This window comes from Heliconius melpomene, chromosome 12, assembly GCF_056956725.1.
Source record: "Heliconius melpomene rosina isolate 202511_hmr_F chromosome 12, ASM5695672v1, whole genome shotgun sequence".
NCBI lineage: Eukaryota > Metazoa > Arthropoda > Insecta > Lepidoptera > Nymphalidae > Heliconius > Heliconius melpomene.
The window spans coordinates 16,802,609-16,817,942 of NC_140400.1; the positions used below are offsets into that span (position 1 = coordinate 16,802,609).

The window sequence follows — 15,334 nt, forward strand, 5'->3', positions numbered from 1 at the left end:
GTTTCAATGTGTTTTCGCCATGTTAATCTGCGGTCCAAGTGTAATCCAAGGTATTTCACTGTATCCCTTTGAGGCAGTACCTTACCACCCAGGGTTACTGGAGGACAAGTTTCCCTTCGCAGTGTGAACGTAACCTGCACCGATTTGTTAGCACTCACTTTGATTCTCCATTTGTTAAACCAGTCATTTATTTTGGAGATACTTTCTTGAAGTTTCACAGTAGCATCTGTAGAATCTTTACTAGAGGCTAATATGGCAGTGTCGTCTGCATAAGTTGCATACGTGACTCCGTGTGTCTGCGGCAGATCTGATGTGAATATTGAGTATAACACTGGCCCAAGTGCAGATCCTTGCGGCACTCCAGCTTTTATCTCATGGAAGCTTGATGTGCAGTCATCCTCTTTTACTTGAAATATCCTATCTGTGAGGTAAGATTTCAGTATACTATAAAAGCTATGGGGTAAGAGTGACTTGATCTTATAAAGCAAGCCCTTGTGCCACACGCGGTCAAAGGCTTGTTGGACGTCAAGGAATGCTGACGAGCAGTATTCCTTTCGCTCAAGGCTATCACTGATATGTCTGCACACTCTGTGTATTTGTTCAATTGTACCATGTTCAGCTCTGAAACCAAATTGATGGTCTGGGATTACACTGTTTTCGATCATAGCGCATATAAGCCTTCTCAGCAGTATCTTCTCAAACACTTTAGGTATGATGGGTAATAGGCTGATTGGTCTGTAGGATGCAACTTGATGTGGTGGTTTACCAGACTTGTGGATCATGGTTATTTGGGAGACCTTCCACAGGGCAGGATAGTAGGCGACTCTAATGATACAATTGAACAATGCAGTCAGATATACTATTGCTTTGCGTGGCAGTTCTGACAGGACTCTCTTATCGATAAGATCAAACCCTGGAGCTTTCTTGCTCTGTAGTTGTCTGATGGTTCTTAATACTTCGGATGGTGTCGTAGCGTTTAGGGGGATGTCCAGTTGAAAGGGTTGTTGTAGGACATTATCTATATCGGCTTCATTTGAACCAGGAGCAGCTTCGTTGGGAACAAACACTTTAGCGAGGTGCAATGCGAAGGCTTTAACTTTTTCCTGCTTAGTTCTAGCCCATTTGTTTCCTTCCAAGCGGAGTGGGGGCTTAGGGTTTAGTGGGTGATTTTTATGCTTGCACGCCTTCCACAGTGAGTAATCAGTGCTACTAGTGGCGGTTAGAGATGATAATAATTCCTCAACTGATGTATTTTCCGTTTCTTTTATAGTCTGTTTAAGGGTTTTACTGTAATTATTAAACTCTCTTTTATCATCTTGGTGCCGGCTATTGTGCCATACTCTGCGTAGTCTTCTTTTTTCGAGAATCATATCTCTAATCTCAAGCGGAACAGGATTTTGTCTCATATTTCTAGCAACGATTGATTCTGTACTCTTCCAGCAAGCCATTTGGATTGAGGTTGTAAATGCCATAACTGCGTCATCAATTTCATCTTCATTCTTGAGAGATATTTGTAGTTGTAAGGAGTCATCAACAAGGGCTCGAAATAATTCCCAGTTGGTTTTATTACTGTACAACCTCAATTTTCTTTGCTTCTCTAGCACATTAACACTGATTGTTAGAATCACAGGAATGTGGTTGGAAGATCCGTCTAAGCAGGATTCAATGTGGTAGAAGTATCGAGAAAGTCCTTTCATTATGAAAAAGTCCAAGACATCAGGCAACTTGCTTGTGTCGGTTGGCCAGTGGGTAGGTTCTGGCGTGGCAATCGTCGTTAGATTGTTCTTGTCAACACATTTTTTGAGTTCTCTGCCTCTAGTAGTAATCAGTCTTGATCCCCAATGAACATGCTTAGAGTTCCAGTCTCCTCCAGCTATAAATCTAGGTCCATGACTTTTGATGTATGCTGTGAACTGCTCTTCTTTTATCTTATGTTTTGGTGGACAGTAGACTGATGACACATTGAAGTGACCGTTCTTATCTTTTATATTTACTGAGGTAGCCTGAATAGACTCCGTATTATACTGTGGCAGCTCATGGTGTTCGATCGAGGATCTAATTATTACAGCGGTGCCCCCGTGTGCCGTACCATCAGGGTGGTTTGTCGTATATATGTTATAACCCTTCATGTTTACTTGGCTACTGTTAGTAAAATGAGTTTCAGTAATAAGGAGTATGTCAAGTTGGTGTGTTTTTAATAAAATTTCAACTTCATGTTTGTTGGGCGAAAGACCATTTGCGTTCCAGGTTGCTATTTTAATTTTATTTATTTTGAGGACAGTTTGTTAACAAGTGTTGTCAAGAGCCCCAACATGGTGCTCATCTGTTGTAATATAATGTCAATTTTTTCAGACTGTTTTATGAATATTTGCTCTATTCGGTCATATGTTGGATGTTGGTCAGTTTCTTGGTTCGGTCGTAGGTTATAAGTTTTTATGGGGTCTTTTAAGGCTTCACTGTATCTTCCTGTTACATTAATGTCGTTGATTATTACACCATTTCCATCCTTCTCTCTATCGTAGAGGTTTTTAAGAGGCTGTGATTGGGGTTCGGTTCTCCTTGGTAGTGTTCTCTTTGATGTTTTTCTTGTAAGGATTTCCTTATAGACCTCACAACCTTTATAATTTGAGGGATGTGGACCAAGACATAGAGCGCAAGTTGCTGGAGTGGAGCGATCAATTTTAGAGCAGTGTTTGGTAATGTGAGATTCTGCACACTTCAGACATCGAGGTAGTCTCATGCAATAGTTTTTGGTGTGTCCATATTGTTGGCACCTTTGACATTGTACAATAGTATTTCTTTTCTTAGGGTCTTCTATGGTGACAATTTGGTGATAGATACACCTAACTTCTTTTGCAGCTTTGTTTTGAGGTCCAGGTTGCAGATTTACAAAAAATGTAGATGTAGGCTTCTTATCAGGTCCATACCTAGCATTAATGATTTCACCAAGTACAGTGTTTCCAGTTTCTTCAAAAGCACTTATTATAGCTTGGTGTGGAGTTGTGTGGTGCAGTTTTTTGATAACAAGTCTGCAGTTTCTATCCTCTTTTCTGTTGAAGGTATGGCCGATTAGACCCTTTTCTCGAACCGCTGTGATGAGCTTTTTATATGCTTCTACATCTTCACACATGATCCTCATTTGAGTTTTGTTCACTATCCTGTATTTAAAAGTTTACTTTTTTGTTGCCGTTTCTAAGAAATCGGTCAGTTTATTTAAGTCTCCTATTCCATATAGTATAATAGGAGGAGGTTTACTGGGTTTCTTTTCCTTAGGGTTTTCAGCTTCTTGGGTAAGGGGTAATCCATCAAACATGTTAGAGGTAGGAGTGATTTCAGGAGACTGTGAATCACGTAGCTTTCTCTTCTTCTTTAGATTGACTGGAACTTTCTGCCAGTCTGGCAAGCATTTTTTGTCTTCTAGAGATACTTCGGGAGTTTTTTCCTTATTTGTGCTGGGCCTGCTACTTCCAGTTGAGAAACTCCTTGGTCTAGTGAACAGGCTTGGGTGAAACGCTTGCTGAATATATTTCTTACTTTGACCAGTAGCATTTACTGACACGGGGGCCTGGGTATCCACCCTCGTGGAGTCTTCGGTAACATATTTCACACCTTCCAGCCCGGATACTGGAGGGCGCCGGGGGTTAGCCGGGTTGCATGACAAATCACAATCGCTTTCATCTGACATTTTCATATTAAAAAAGGGGTTGGGAGAATGACTCAACAGTACTTTCCCAAGGTACTATTGTCACAATTTTTGAAGAGTATTTAGTTCCTCTTGGCCTGTGGCTGCCAGCTGCGGACAGGTTAGTTACCGCCGCCTGTGACTCGGCGTTGTTGCTCGTTTTGCACCACCCGGGGGGCACGTGTAATGTGGATCTAGGAAATGGTGGTAAGTCCTACGGACGCGAGCAACTTCACCCCCCCAATTACCCCTTATATATTAATTAGTATTTGCTTGTACTCATTAAAAACATAGGAAGCGAAAAAGTAATGTTAGTAAAAATAGTACCTAAAGTAATATTCATAAAAGTTTCATTAGCATTGTCATTTTAGGTTTTGAAAGTCATGACTATTTTCTAAAAAATAGTTCATAAATCAAACACATCAAATATTTAAATTGTATTTTATTATTTAAAAATCTTCTATAATATAAGTATTGAAGTTGTAGGGTTATATAGATTGGTTTTTATTCTACCGTGCCCGAGACGTATGTACCTATATATTATACTCTTACCAGCATTTTTTGTAAAAGAAAATAATATTGATTTAAAATAAACCAATTTATAAGTATATTAAATCGGTTTAAAAGTATTTTAAATTGGTGTACTGGAAATCAGTACTAATAATTTATTAAATAGACAGGAATGTATAGTAGCACAAAATAATGAATATAGTGCAGAAATTAAAATCATACGTACTGACTTTCTTTACTTTAACAATATTATTAATTTTATTTTGATTTTATTTAAAAAAATATGTTAACTTTGAGTATAAAATTAATAAACAGATATCATCACTATAAAGTATCTCTCGCTGAGCTCGAGCAGTGGCGAAGGTCGTTGCTTGGTCAGCAGAAAGTAATTGGGTGTTCAGACGAAAGGAAAGCAAAGTAGGTCGTCAGTAACCCACTGACGCGATATTATCTACAGTTGGTGTGTTTATGTTTATTTTAGAGTATTGATTTTTTTGTTCGTGATTTATTCTCAAGGTTTTGGGTAGGGTAGAAATTTGTGATGAGTTGCCCTACTCTGGTTCTACCCGGTTCTGTTACCCTATGTTCACATGACTGCGCGGCGACGCGTGGTACCCTCACCGCCTGGTTTAAGATTGTAACAAATCAATGTTGTTTTTTACATGACCGCGCGTCGCCGCGAATGTTCGCGCGCACCGCCGTGCACCGCGCGCAGGGTAGATAGTATAGACCTGTTCTTATTATTCTATATAGACCTATTCAGTTGACCCATGCGGTTTGAGCCGTACGGACGCACAGAACTACGAAAATGAAGGACGAGGCGTCTATTGATTTATGAAGTGAATTATACCTTAAAGGTACTATCAGTTTTTCTTTGAGTAAAATGCAATATCTTACAGCACTTTTCAACGCCAGCATGCAAAGGATGCAATCAACACCCTAAAGTGCTTGAAAAACCGACCTTCGTGTAGTCTTAGTATGGAATATAAAGTCGTAAGAGAAGTAGGCTTATGTCTTTGACTCAAAATAGATTGAACCTAGTATCGTCTTTGCTTTCGATGACGACGTCCTAGTTTGTGATATAAAACTCACAAGCAACTAGCGTCCTCCATGTTCATTCTCGATAAATGTATACACTAGAATGCCGCGCGCAAGCCGCCGCCATATGAAGAAGTGACCCGCGCGGCAGCGCGCGTCTCCGCGCGTCCTAGTGAACGTAGGGTTATTTTACTATTTAATTTTTTAGGTATAAGAAACTATCAATGAATTTTAACACCGAATGCCGAGAAATACTTAGCTAAAATATACATTTGAAAAGAACTTGAAAGGACTTTTTTCCCCTATATTATCTACGAAAACATTCATATATTTTTTTAATGCGTTCAAAGCTAAAATATAACTAAAGGTTATAGTAATTGTATTGAGTTTTCTTATTTTGATCCATAGCTTTAAAAAACCGCACTAAGTCCAAAAAAATATATATGCACTTGTAACATAGACCTTCTTTTAATCTTCGTCGCAGTTCGGTTAAAAGATAACATTCATAATCAGATTCACGCTATATGCCGCACACACCAGGGTAGGCTGAGGGAACCTGGTGTTAAGACACTCTGTTCCCCATTTTCTGCCGAATTTTGAAGGCATTGCGTGTTGAGTGGCGGAACTCAACGCCGCGCTTTTCCTCGACTGTTCACGATAATATTCGACCTTATTTAAATTCAAGTTGTATGAAATTTATGTTAGATATGAACCATGAAATCAAAATACATCCGTTTGATGTGATTCAATCAACTGGAAACTAATGTTGAAGCACGATCTACAAAGTAAGAAAAATAGCATTATTATAGGAACGGTTGCAGGGAGTGCACATGTTATATTATTAGTACAAAAAATGGTGATTTCTTAAATGTAAGTAGGTTTTAAAATAATTATTAAGTTATAACGATATTGTAAGGCTAGGTGATTTTTTTTATAAATTAGAAAATATTGTATCTGTGTACAAGGAACATATAATAATCATGTTCATATTCTAATAATACAAAAGCATACAAAAAATACAATTCAATGTTTACTATCTAATTATATTATAGTAAGAAATTATATTATGCTACGGCACCTATTTTAACCTTATATATCTTGGCAAAATGTTTTAAAATCTTAAAATTAACACATTATAAATATTTAAAAAAGTAAAGTTTTTGTTTTTATTTTTTCGTCCTTAATTTTTGACAAAAATTTAAATTTATAATTTGTACTCACTCTGTGTTATCTGTTTAAGTCACATAGACACTTGAATATTTACGTTTGCGTCAATCGCCCAAGAAAAAAAAACGATAGCAAAAACAGGCGCTGTCATTCTTATCCTATGTTTGTAAATTCACTAAAAACCGATTATTCACACAAAAAATTCAATATTCCGTCCGTCAAACTGATTACAAGCCGTCCAAACACTAAACGACGCAGGCACAAGTTATGAGGTGAGCTTTATGATTATTTGGATTTATAAAATAATAATTTTATATATTTTGGGAAAACGCCAAGTTGTAGTTGGGCGTTACACGATTGAAGATAAACTGAGCTAAGAGGTAAACTATTCTAATTCTAGTTACAGATAGAGGTAGGCTTTGACGAGCGTCGCTCGATAACAAAAGAGGTCACTATGACGCGTCCAGGACCTCCCAGCGAAAATCTACCCACGGTAAGATTCATTGCAATTCGTTAATTAAGCTATTCTCATAATATTACTACATCTTATATATTTTTACCTTTGAATGAATTGTGATTATAATTAGTATCTTGCATTAACATTATATAATGTCTGCTTATATCCTACAATATGAAACAAATTTACGAAAACATGTATTTCTTACTGAAATTTTGTTACTTTAAATAACATAAGAATGTTATCTCTTGGAATAAAAATATATAAAATCTAAAATCAGCTTCACACTGTATTCTGCACATAACACAGTAGGCAGAGGGAACACATATGTTTTCTTATATTTTATTTAAATATTGAATAACTAAAATCAAGTAATTTTGCACTAATAACAAGCATTTTGTATTAATCAGATATTTTATGTTTATAAAAAGGACATTATTCTCTGAGCTGATTATTATTTTTCAGAATTGATTTGCATAGAGCCATGTCGGTGTCGATATTCAAAGACTGTGATGGTGTATGTGCTTATTATTTCCCCTGTAGATTCTGCCTAAAATATTATGTTTATGTATCTGCCTTCATTCAGTGAGCACGACAAGCAATCTAATTTTTAGATTGCCTGCCATTATCTGTAATATTAAAGTTCTTGACAATTTTTATAGTTGTTTATGTACCAATTTAATTTAGCCATTGATTTCACATGGCAAAAATATTTCCACATTAAAATAACTAATATGATTTGTTATTTAATGATTTATTTACAATAAATTTAGCTCCCTTAAAAACAAGTGAATCAACTAGTGTCTTTACCATATTTTACAATATATAGTAATATAAGTACACATTTCAGGTAAAACTAGTAGTGGTAGGTGATGGTGGTGTGGGCAAGAGTGCTATCACCATTCAGTTCTTTCAGAAGCTATTTGTGACAGATTACGACCCCACTATAGAGGACTCTTATATACAACACACTGAGGTTGATGGACAATGGTGTATACTTGATGGTAAGTAAATCATATTAAAAAACAATTACTCAGTCCCACAGCAAATGGCTGAAGTGTGGCATTGGGTTTCACCAGTTAAGATGTAACATTTCTTAAATTAGCTGCAGTGAATAGGGAATCGAGTACTCTAACAAAAAAAGAAGGCTCCATCTGTCCTTCTTAAGTTAATCCAGTTTATTAAATTATTAAGGTATACCTTAATTAGTAACATCTCCAATATTAAAACCTTATTTTTTTATCAGCTTCATGCTGTATCCCGCACATAGTAGGGTAGGCAGAAGAAAGTGTAAGACACTCTGTTCCCCAATTTCAGCCGAATTCTGGAGGTATTGCCTGTTGAGTGCTTTATATTTTCATTTCTTTGCTCTGGTGTCAAGGCAAAACGCGGCGTTGAATTCCGTCGTTCCACACGTAATGCGTCAAAGCTTGACGAAAACTAAACAACAAACCTCTGCCTGTCGTTTGGCATGTGGGATATGTTATGAAACTGTACAAAAAAATAAGAAAACTAATATTTATTAACTATATTTATTATTATATGTTCCATTCCAGTATTGGACACAGCAGGTCAAGAAGAGTTCAGTGCAATGCGTGAACAGTACATGCGTAAGGGTGATGGCTTCCTGTTGGTCTATTCAGTCACTGACAAACAGAGCTTTGAGAATATAAGACACTTTCACACACAGATATTAAGGGTTAAGGACCGGTGAGAATTGTTGTTATTTTTTCATACTGGTGGCCTTTTGTAGCCAAATTGTACAAAGTCTTTATGTAATTTATAGTCTATGCGTTATTTGTGATATGTAAGCTATGTTACCTGAATCAAACACACTGAATTTTTTAACCACCAAACATGTCACAAACTCAAGTACACCATCCACACAGCTTGGATTCCTGCCATTCCACTACTGTGCGGTTTCGTAGGTTCGATGACCTACCTGCGCCAGTGTTTCCGGGTCCATACGACTTGGGGTACTTTCAAACAACGCATCTATGTCCATCCTAAAGGCCTGCATTGCACCTGTAGCTCCTCTGGTGTTACATGGGGTCGTGGGCGGCGGTGATCACTTACCAGCAGGTGACCCGTACGCTCCCGCATGGTCTGTCTTTTTCCATTAAAAAATCTATTCAGTGGTCTTGTGTGAAAGGTGAACATCATTGACCTCCACATTTAAAATATTAGTAAGGATTTGCTTTGATAAGTTATATTTAAATAGGCAGATTATTATACATACATAAGGTTATATATATCATAAAGGTATATATGTATATATAAACAATCAGAGACTACCATATCTGCATCATATTTATCATAATATAATAATTTTCCTATAGCATCACACTCTGTCCGCTTATAGCAGGTAAGGAAGGGAAGGACTTACACAGTTAAGACACATTGTGTGTTGAGTTAAAAGTAACCATTCACCTGAGTGCAAATCTACACCACGGTGGCCTTTAAATGAATATTCCCATGTTTAAAGTGAAACATACCCCATGCTTGTGGCGGCCAACAAGGTGGACCTGGTGCACCTGCGCGCGGTGAGCGAGGACGCGGGCCGCGAGCTGGCGCGCGCGCTCGCCGCGCCCTATATCGAGACCAGCGCAAAGGAGCCCCCTCTCAACATTGATGCGGCTTTTCATGAGGTATCAGTAAGTTAATAATAATAGACTTTCATAAGCCCAAAACATTTTTTCTTATACTATATTAAAGTTGAAGGCCAGTTTTAATAAAACAAACGTTTATTTTGTACTATATAAAAAATCACAAGGGCAGACCCACGAGAACAGCTAGCCTGCCTGTTGCAATTGTTTCTAGTTTATCACAAATTCCCAAATATCTGCTGAACTGTTGCAAATCAGTGACCGTACAGTGTACATATATGTATATAAATATAAAATGGATAGGTACTTCTGGTGACAGACCTCTGTTGCTTCAATGATCGTGTTACACCCTGTATACATAGAAGCCGACGCCAAGGAGACTAATACACACTGCACACACAGTCACTTATACAGGTAGGCAGAGAGAACTTAGGGTTAAGCTCTGTTTTACGACCAAAATGTGTGATCTCACCCACAGTCGCTTCGTTTGCGATGGCGACTTTCTGTGGTTTTATGTAGTTATATTACGACCTGATGCGCGCTTGAGTAATTAACGCTGAGCGTCGTGATGTTCTGGGCGCTGTTTTATGTTTTCATCCACGTTTCTATGGACGATGCGTCGCCATTCCGGTCTGAGATGTGCTCCCTCCTCCCAACACTCCGCTGGTATATTGCTAACCACGAGGTTACGCTTGAGTACGTCTCTATAACGCACAATTAATGTATGACGTTTAAGAAAATAAGTACATTAAAATATTATTATTATTCCTTACAGCTAGTCCGTATAATCCGCAACCATCCGCAACAGGAGGAGAAACAACGACGTCGCAGAAAGTTCTTTGGACGATGCATTTTACTATAAATAAGTAGATATATTAATTTATATTTATTATTGTCTATAATTTAGATATTCACAAAAATATAAATATAGTTTATTCGAGTTTATTAGAGTTAGAAAAGTTATTTTATCTGTATATTTGATTTTTATTTGTGTTTTAATTTTACTTCTATCTATAACCAATAATATATAATTAAACTCGATTATACTATAATCTCGATTGTTTCGATGACTTAATTGATTTTTTTCATACAAACTAAAACTATGCACAAATAATATGATAAACAGAATATAAATAAGTTTCTTGGTGGTCATGAATTATATTTTTATAACAAAATAATTTAGATGTATGGCAATATATATTTTTAAGTATTCATAAAAGAATTTACTATTTGCTTCTGGTATAAAGCACAATATATAATTATAAATAGAAATTATTATAAATAGAATATATAACTAAAAATATATTAATAGAAACTTATTTGTCTATTTTTCTTTTATTGTTGTTTTATTTTTTTTATTGGCTGTTGCTTTTATTTTTATTAAGGACAATGATTTTAAGGCAATACCTTAGACTTATTTTGACAAAAGCTAAGCTAAAAATTAAATGAAATATTTTTCAAGAACATGCAGAATACTTGAAATGCAATTTGTTCATCAGCTATTTTTATTGTTAATTTTTTTATTGACTACGACCTAAAGGCAATTCAGTCTAATGTTTTTTTTTGGCATAAGCTAAACTAAAATGTTGCATAGTGTTTTGACCAGTAGTTGTATGATGTATTCCAAATTAATTAAAATTCCAAAGTATTATAAGATGTAAAAAATATATATGTATGTATGTTAGTGTATAATAATGAACGTTTATATGTTAAATGTGAACCAAATTTCACTTATTATTATTTATATATATTGAAAGTAAGAGGTTAGCTGTGTCTTGTAGTCTATATTGCCTAACTTTTAAATTGAAAATAATAGAAATTGTCTTTTATTTATAAAAAAAAACTTTCTGCTTTTTGCTCTCTTTGTCTGGCTAAACCAAAGAAATGGCTTATATTTTAAGAATATATGTATAATGTGATAAAATAATTAAAGTAAAATAATTTGATCATAGAGGGATTCAACTTCAAACACGTACTCTTGACACTGGAGCGAAGTTCCTTTAGCCCGTTGTGGTACACCAAGCGTGGCGTCGAATCCGTCACGGTCAATGTCTCAAATTATCTATTAATTGTATTTATTTATATATAACTTATTTATAAACATTTACACCAGTCTTCTTCTAGTCATTGTACTTTAAAAAGTATTATTGATTGTTACATTTTTATATAAATAATCGTTCAGTTTCAAAGATATTTTAAATTAATCTTGTCTGTTTTATTAAATAAATGCAGAATGACTTAGTGCTTTTAGACATACTATGAACCCATAAAGGCTGAATCGCAACATTAATAATGGAGTTATTTAATAAATGTCGACAGAGTTGAGTGAAATATTATAGTGATTTATTTATATTTTCATAAAAATGTCTATATATCAATTCAAATATGTAATAAATATATGTAATTTTCGTTTAGGTCACCAACTGTACATGAATAATTATTATGCATTTTTCTCCTTTGGTGTGACTGCTTTTTGTTAATTTGTTTTTATATGTATATTTTATATAGACATTTATTCTATGTAATATGTATGTAATAAATAAATATAATTGATAATGTACGCAATAAATAAATAATAATACTTTTATGTTCTCCATCTCTCTGTACCACTATGTTTTTTCATTTTTATTTTAGATCATGCCTTAGAGTTACAGTAAAAATAAAACTAATTTTTTAGAACTTTCAATTATTAATTGCTAAGTATAATTTTACTTTGCTAATTAAATAGTTAGTTTAGGTATCATTGTATTTTCACAATATATTTTTAAATTTTATTCTGAGACAAGTTCTCAGACTTAAGTTTTTTAAATGAAAAAGATGTAATAGTTGAAAACAACTATTCTCTGTCTCACTCATCTCTGTCTACTTTTTATGTTTATTTTATTCCAAAATATTTATATTTAGTATTAGTGTAAGAACAATGTGTATTGTATGACGAATAACTTCAGATTCATCAATCATTTTTAAGTATTCTAATGCATAAAATTTTTGTATTATATAAAACACAAACAAGCAAATATACAAGTTTTTCGCTCTTATGAACTTAATTAAACAAATAAAAAATAGAATTGTATAATTAATTTATTATTTGGTTAGAACTTTTATTGGTCAAATTTGAAATATAAATCTAACTAATCTTCTCTTATCCATACTTAATATTATAAAAGTAGAGTTTGCTTGAACGCGTTGAGTCCATTTATAGAAGTGGACTATACTCTATAGACATCACGTTTATCATTTCGATACGTTAGAAATATAAAAACTAAAGAAACTGTTACAGTATACATTGTTCTTTTGAAATAATTACTATTTAATAATATAACGACAAAAAAGGAATTGAAGTTAATATAAGTGTTCCACTTAGCTGATAGCTAGGCTTAAGTAACTAAGAGTATGTATGTAGATGTTACTCCTGTTTCATGTAAAACGTGTATTTATTAAAAATGTTTATCTAAATATATTCTTTTATTTGGATTTTAGAAGTTAAAAATTGTTGATAAAAATAAACCGGTCGAGTGCGCGTCGATCTCGCCAACTACGGGTTCCGTATTCATTTAGGATGTGTAACCCACTGCACTTGCGGCCCAAGTCACCCCGGGCACTTGGTGCTTGTCCTGTGTCTTACACAACTCTTATTCCCACCATATTGACCATGAGTGCGAAGCCGTAGTTAAAAGCTAATATTTTGGTAATAAGAAAGTAAGTATAGTTAATTTAATGTTGTATTTTTATTTATTCTATATTTATTCTTGTATTCTGTACGTACTACGTCCATAGCACGGTAGGCAAAGGGACCCAGGGAACTTACGCCACTTTTCGTCGCATTTACAGTCGCACGATCGTGCCCCTGCGCCTCTGAACTTGGTTTATAATTTAATTCTATTGTTCGTTACTTTGAATATAATATAATATAATAGCTAGCGGCATTGGCAACAGTAACTTATATTAATCAACAAGTACCGGTGGCCATCCTGCAATGACCACTATTTTTATAGATATTTTTTCAACTCGAACCTGTAGTTCCTGAGATTACCGCATTCGACCAAACAATCTCTTCACTATTATATTGGTATAGAACTATTACATGTATTTGGCAGCAGTAATACGAATGATTAACATAATAAATTATAAAGTTACACGATGTAATTGTTTAATCAATTATTAACATCAATTCTTTTATGAATAGACAGATAATGGGAATTTACTTAATTACATTTTATAAGAAAACTGTTTAATTTGCTGATTGTTAATTTGTCAATGAAGTGTTGTGAAATGTTAGGACGCGTATGAATAAACTTGTTTTTATCTTTATCCAACTTTATTCACGTGCGTCTTAACATTTCATGTAATTGCAATGAAATTACACGTAAGTATATATACATATACACAGCGTAATCTCACAAATTAATGAACTGATTTAAATTAAAGGATCATCTCCATTATGACTGTTTTAACGAAATTTTAAATCTAAATTCATGAATGTGATGTCTAATGTCTTTAGTGATCCTTCCAAGGTTAGGACTGATCGATTGACGTAAGAACCATAAAAATTGGCTGAGGCGTTTGGTCCCATAGGAACACACATATACATAGTTTCATAAACACACTACCCTCTTTGCATCGCGCAGTCGGTTAAAATAATCTTACAAACGCACTAAAACTTATCTATATAAGTAGTATGCTATTTTTTTTCTTAATGTTTATTTCTTACAAAGATATATTTTCGGTAAAAGAAAAAAAATTATTTTGTTGTTACAAAAATAACAATATCGTACGACGTTTCAACGCAAGATTCTGGGAAAAATAGTTTTTTAAAGATATTTTTTGACAAAATTTAGTTAGTGACATTTTTCAAAAAGCCAAAAATATATTTTTTTCCATCGGTAAAAAAGAATATTTTTTGTTTTAAAATCATAATTATATTTCTTTTGTAACTCTTGGAGTTCTAAGAGTTAAGAAAAAAAAGTAATTATTTTTGAGTTTACTGTGAAAATAACGATAAAATTTAATTTGTTTTTTTTTCAGAAACTGGAAAACCGCTTGAGATAATGGGCTAAAAATTTAGGTGAATTATTAATATTTATTCGAGACTAAATCGATGACTAAAGTTGGAATCAAGAAAACCACAGACCATATTACGTTTTCCATTACTTCGCCCAATTTTGGAGACATTGCGTGTGAAATTGAAAATATCAAGCGTAGAAATAAACACTCGCAAGCTTATCTGTTAACAATGTTCTCTACTTATTGCTATAGCTAAGATATTATATATTGCGCCCGCTTTGCGTAATTGCTGCTATCCCAGTCATCAGTTAGCTTGTGTTAGTTGTGGGTTCGATCCCACCCGGGGTATGAGTGGCTCGGGTAGTAGTGGCTATATAAAAGTTATTCTCGTTTCCCTGCTATCAGTGCCTCAAGTGACGCTCTGAGCTTCTATCTGATCTGAGCTTCTATATCAAAAACGTAAAATGCGTAAATTCTTATAATTATTTGTTTTTTCCTTCCTCTAAATAAACGTATACAACCAATGCGGGTTATCCACGTAAATCATTTAAGTTGTTGTTGTCTCTAACTATGTTTCACCACTTCTAATTTATAATTGTTCAAAAAGTCTGTGCGTGCTTGTTTCGCTCACAAAACAAAAAACAAATCAAAACAGAGCCATTAAATATGATAATTAGATAACGCGATAAGCTTTTAGCGTACCTACATCTGTTGTTTGCATTCGTCGACAGGTCCACCTTATGTGCGGGTCGTCCAGTTTATACCTACTACATTTTTGATAGCATTTTATTTTTTTTTTTCATTAAACCTGTAAGTAAAATGAAAAAAATAAGTTTGCTCCACGCCGTATCCCGCATACAGCAGGATAGG

At 34.5% G+C, this 15,334-nt stretch overlaps 2 protein-coding genes across 3 annotated transcripts in view; one reads left to right on the forward strand and one right to left on the reverse strand.

The window, feature by feature from the left end:
- The window catches only part of LOC146534205 (kelch domain-containing protein 3-like), a 31,969-nt gene extending 25,380 nt beyond the window's left edge, over positions 1-6,589 (reverse strand). Inside the window, exon 1 of the mRNA XM_085195415.1 lies at positions 6,452-6,589. The gene's annotated coding sequence lies outside the window, so the exon portion shown is untranslated. The remainder of the gene's footprint in view (positions 1-6,451) is intronic.
- On the forward strand, positions 6,528-12,916 carry LOC146534206 (ras-related protein M-Ras-like). Of its 2 annotated transcripts, none has more exons than XM_085195422.1 (6): positions 6,528-6,669; positions 6,804-6,890; positions 7,705-7,858; positions 8,411-8,564; positions 9,340-9,502; positions 10,236-12,916. In XM_085195422.1, exons 2-6 carry the CDS (start codon positions 6,852-6,854, stop codon positions 10,320-10,322), a joined length of 597 nt encoding a protein of 198 aa, XP_085051548.1. In that variant the 5' UTR covers positions 6,528-6,669; positions 6,804-6,851; the 3' UTR covers positions 10,323-12,916. The 2 variants fall into 2 exon arrangements, with proteins under 2 accessions (XP_085051548.1, XP_085051547.1); XM_085195421.1 differs by having other exon boundaries at positions 6,529-6,669; positions 6,798-6,890.
- Positions 12,917-15,334: the final 2,418 nt, after the last annotated feature.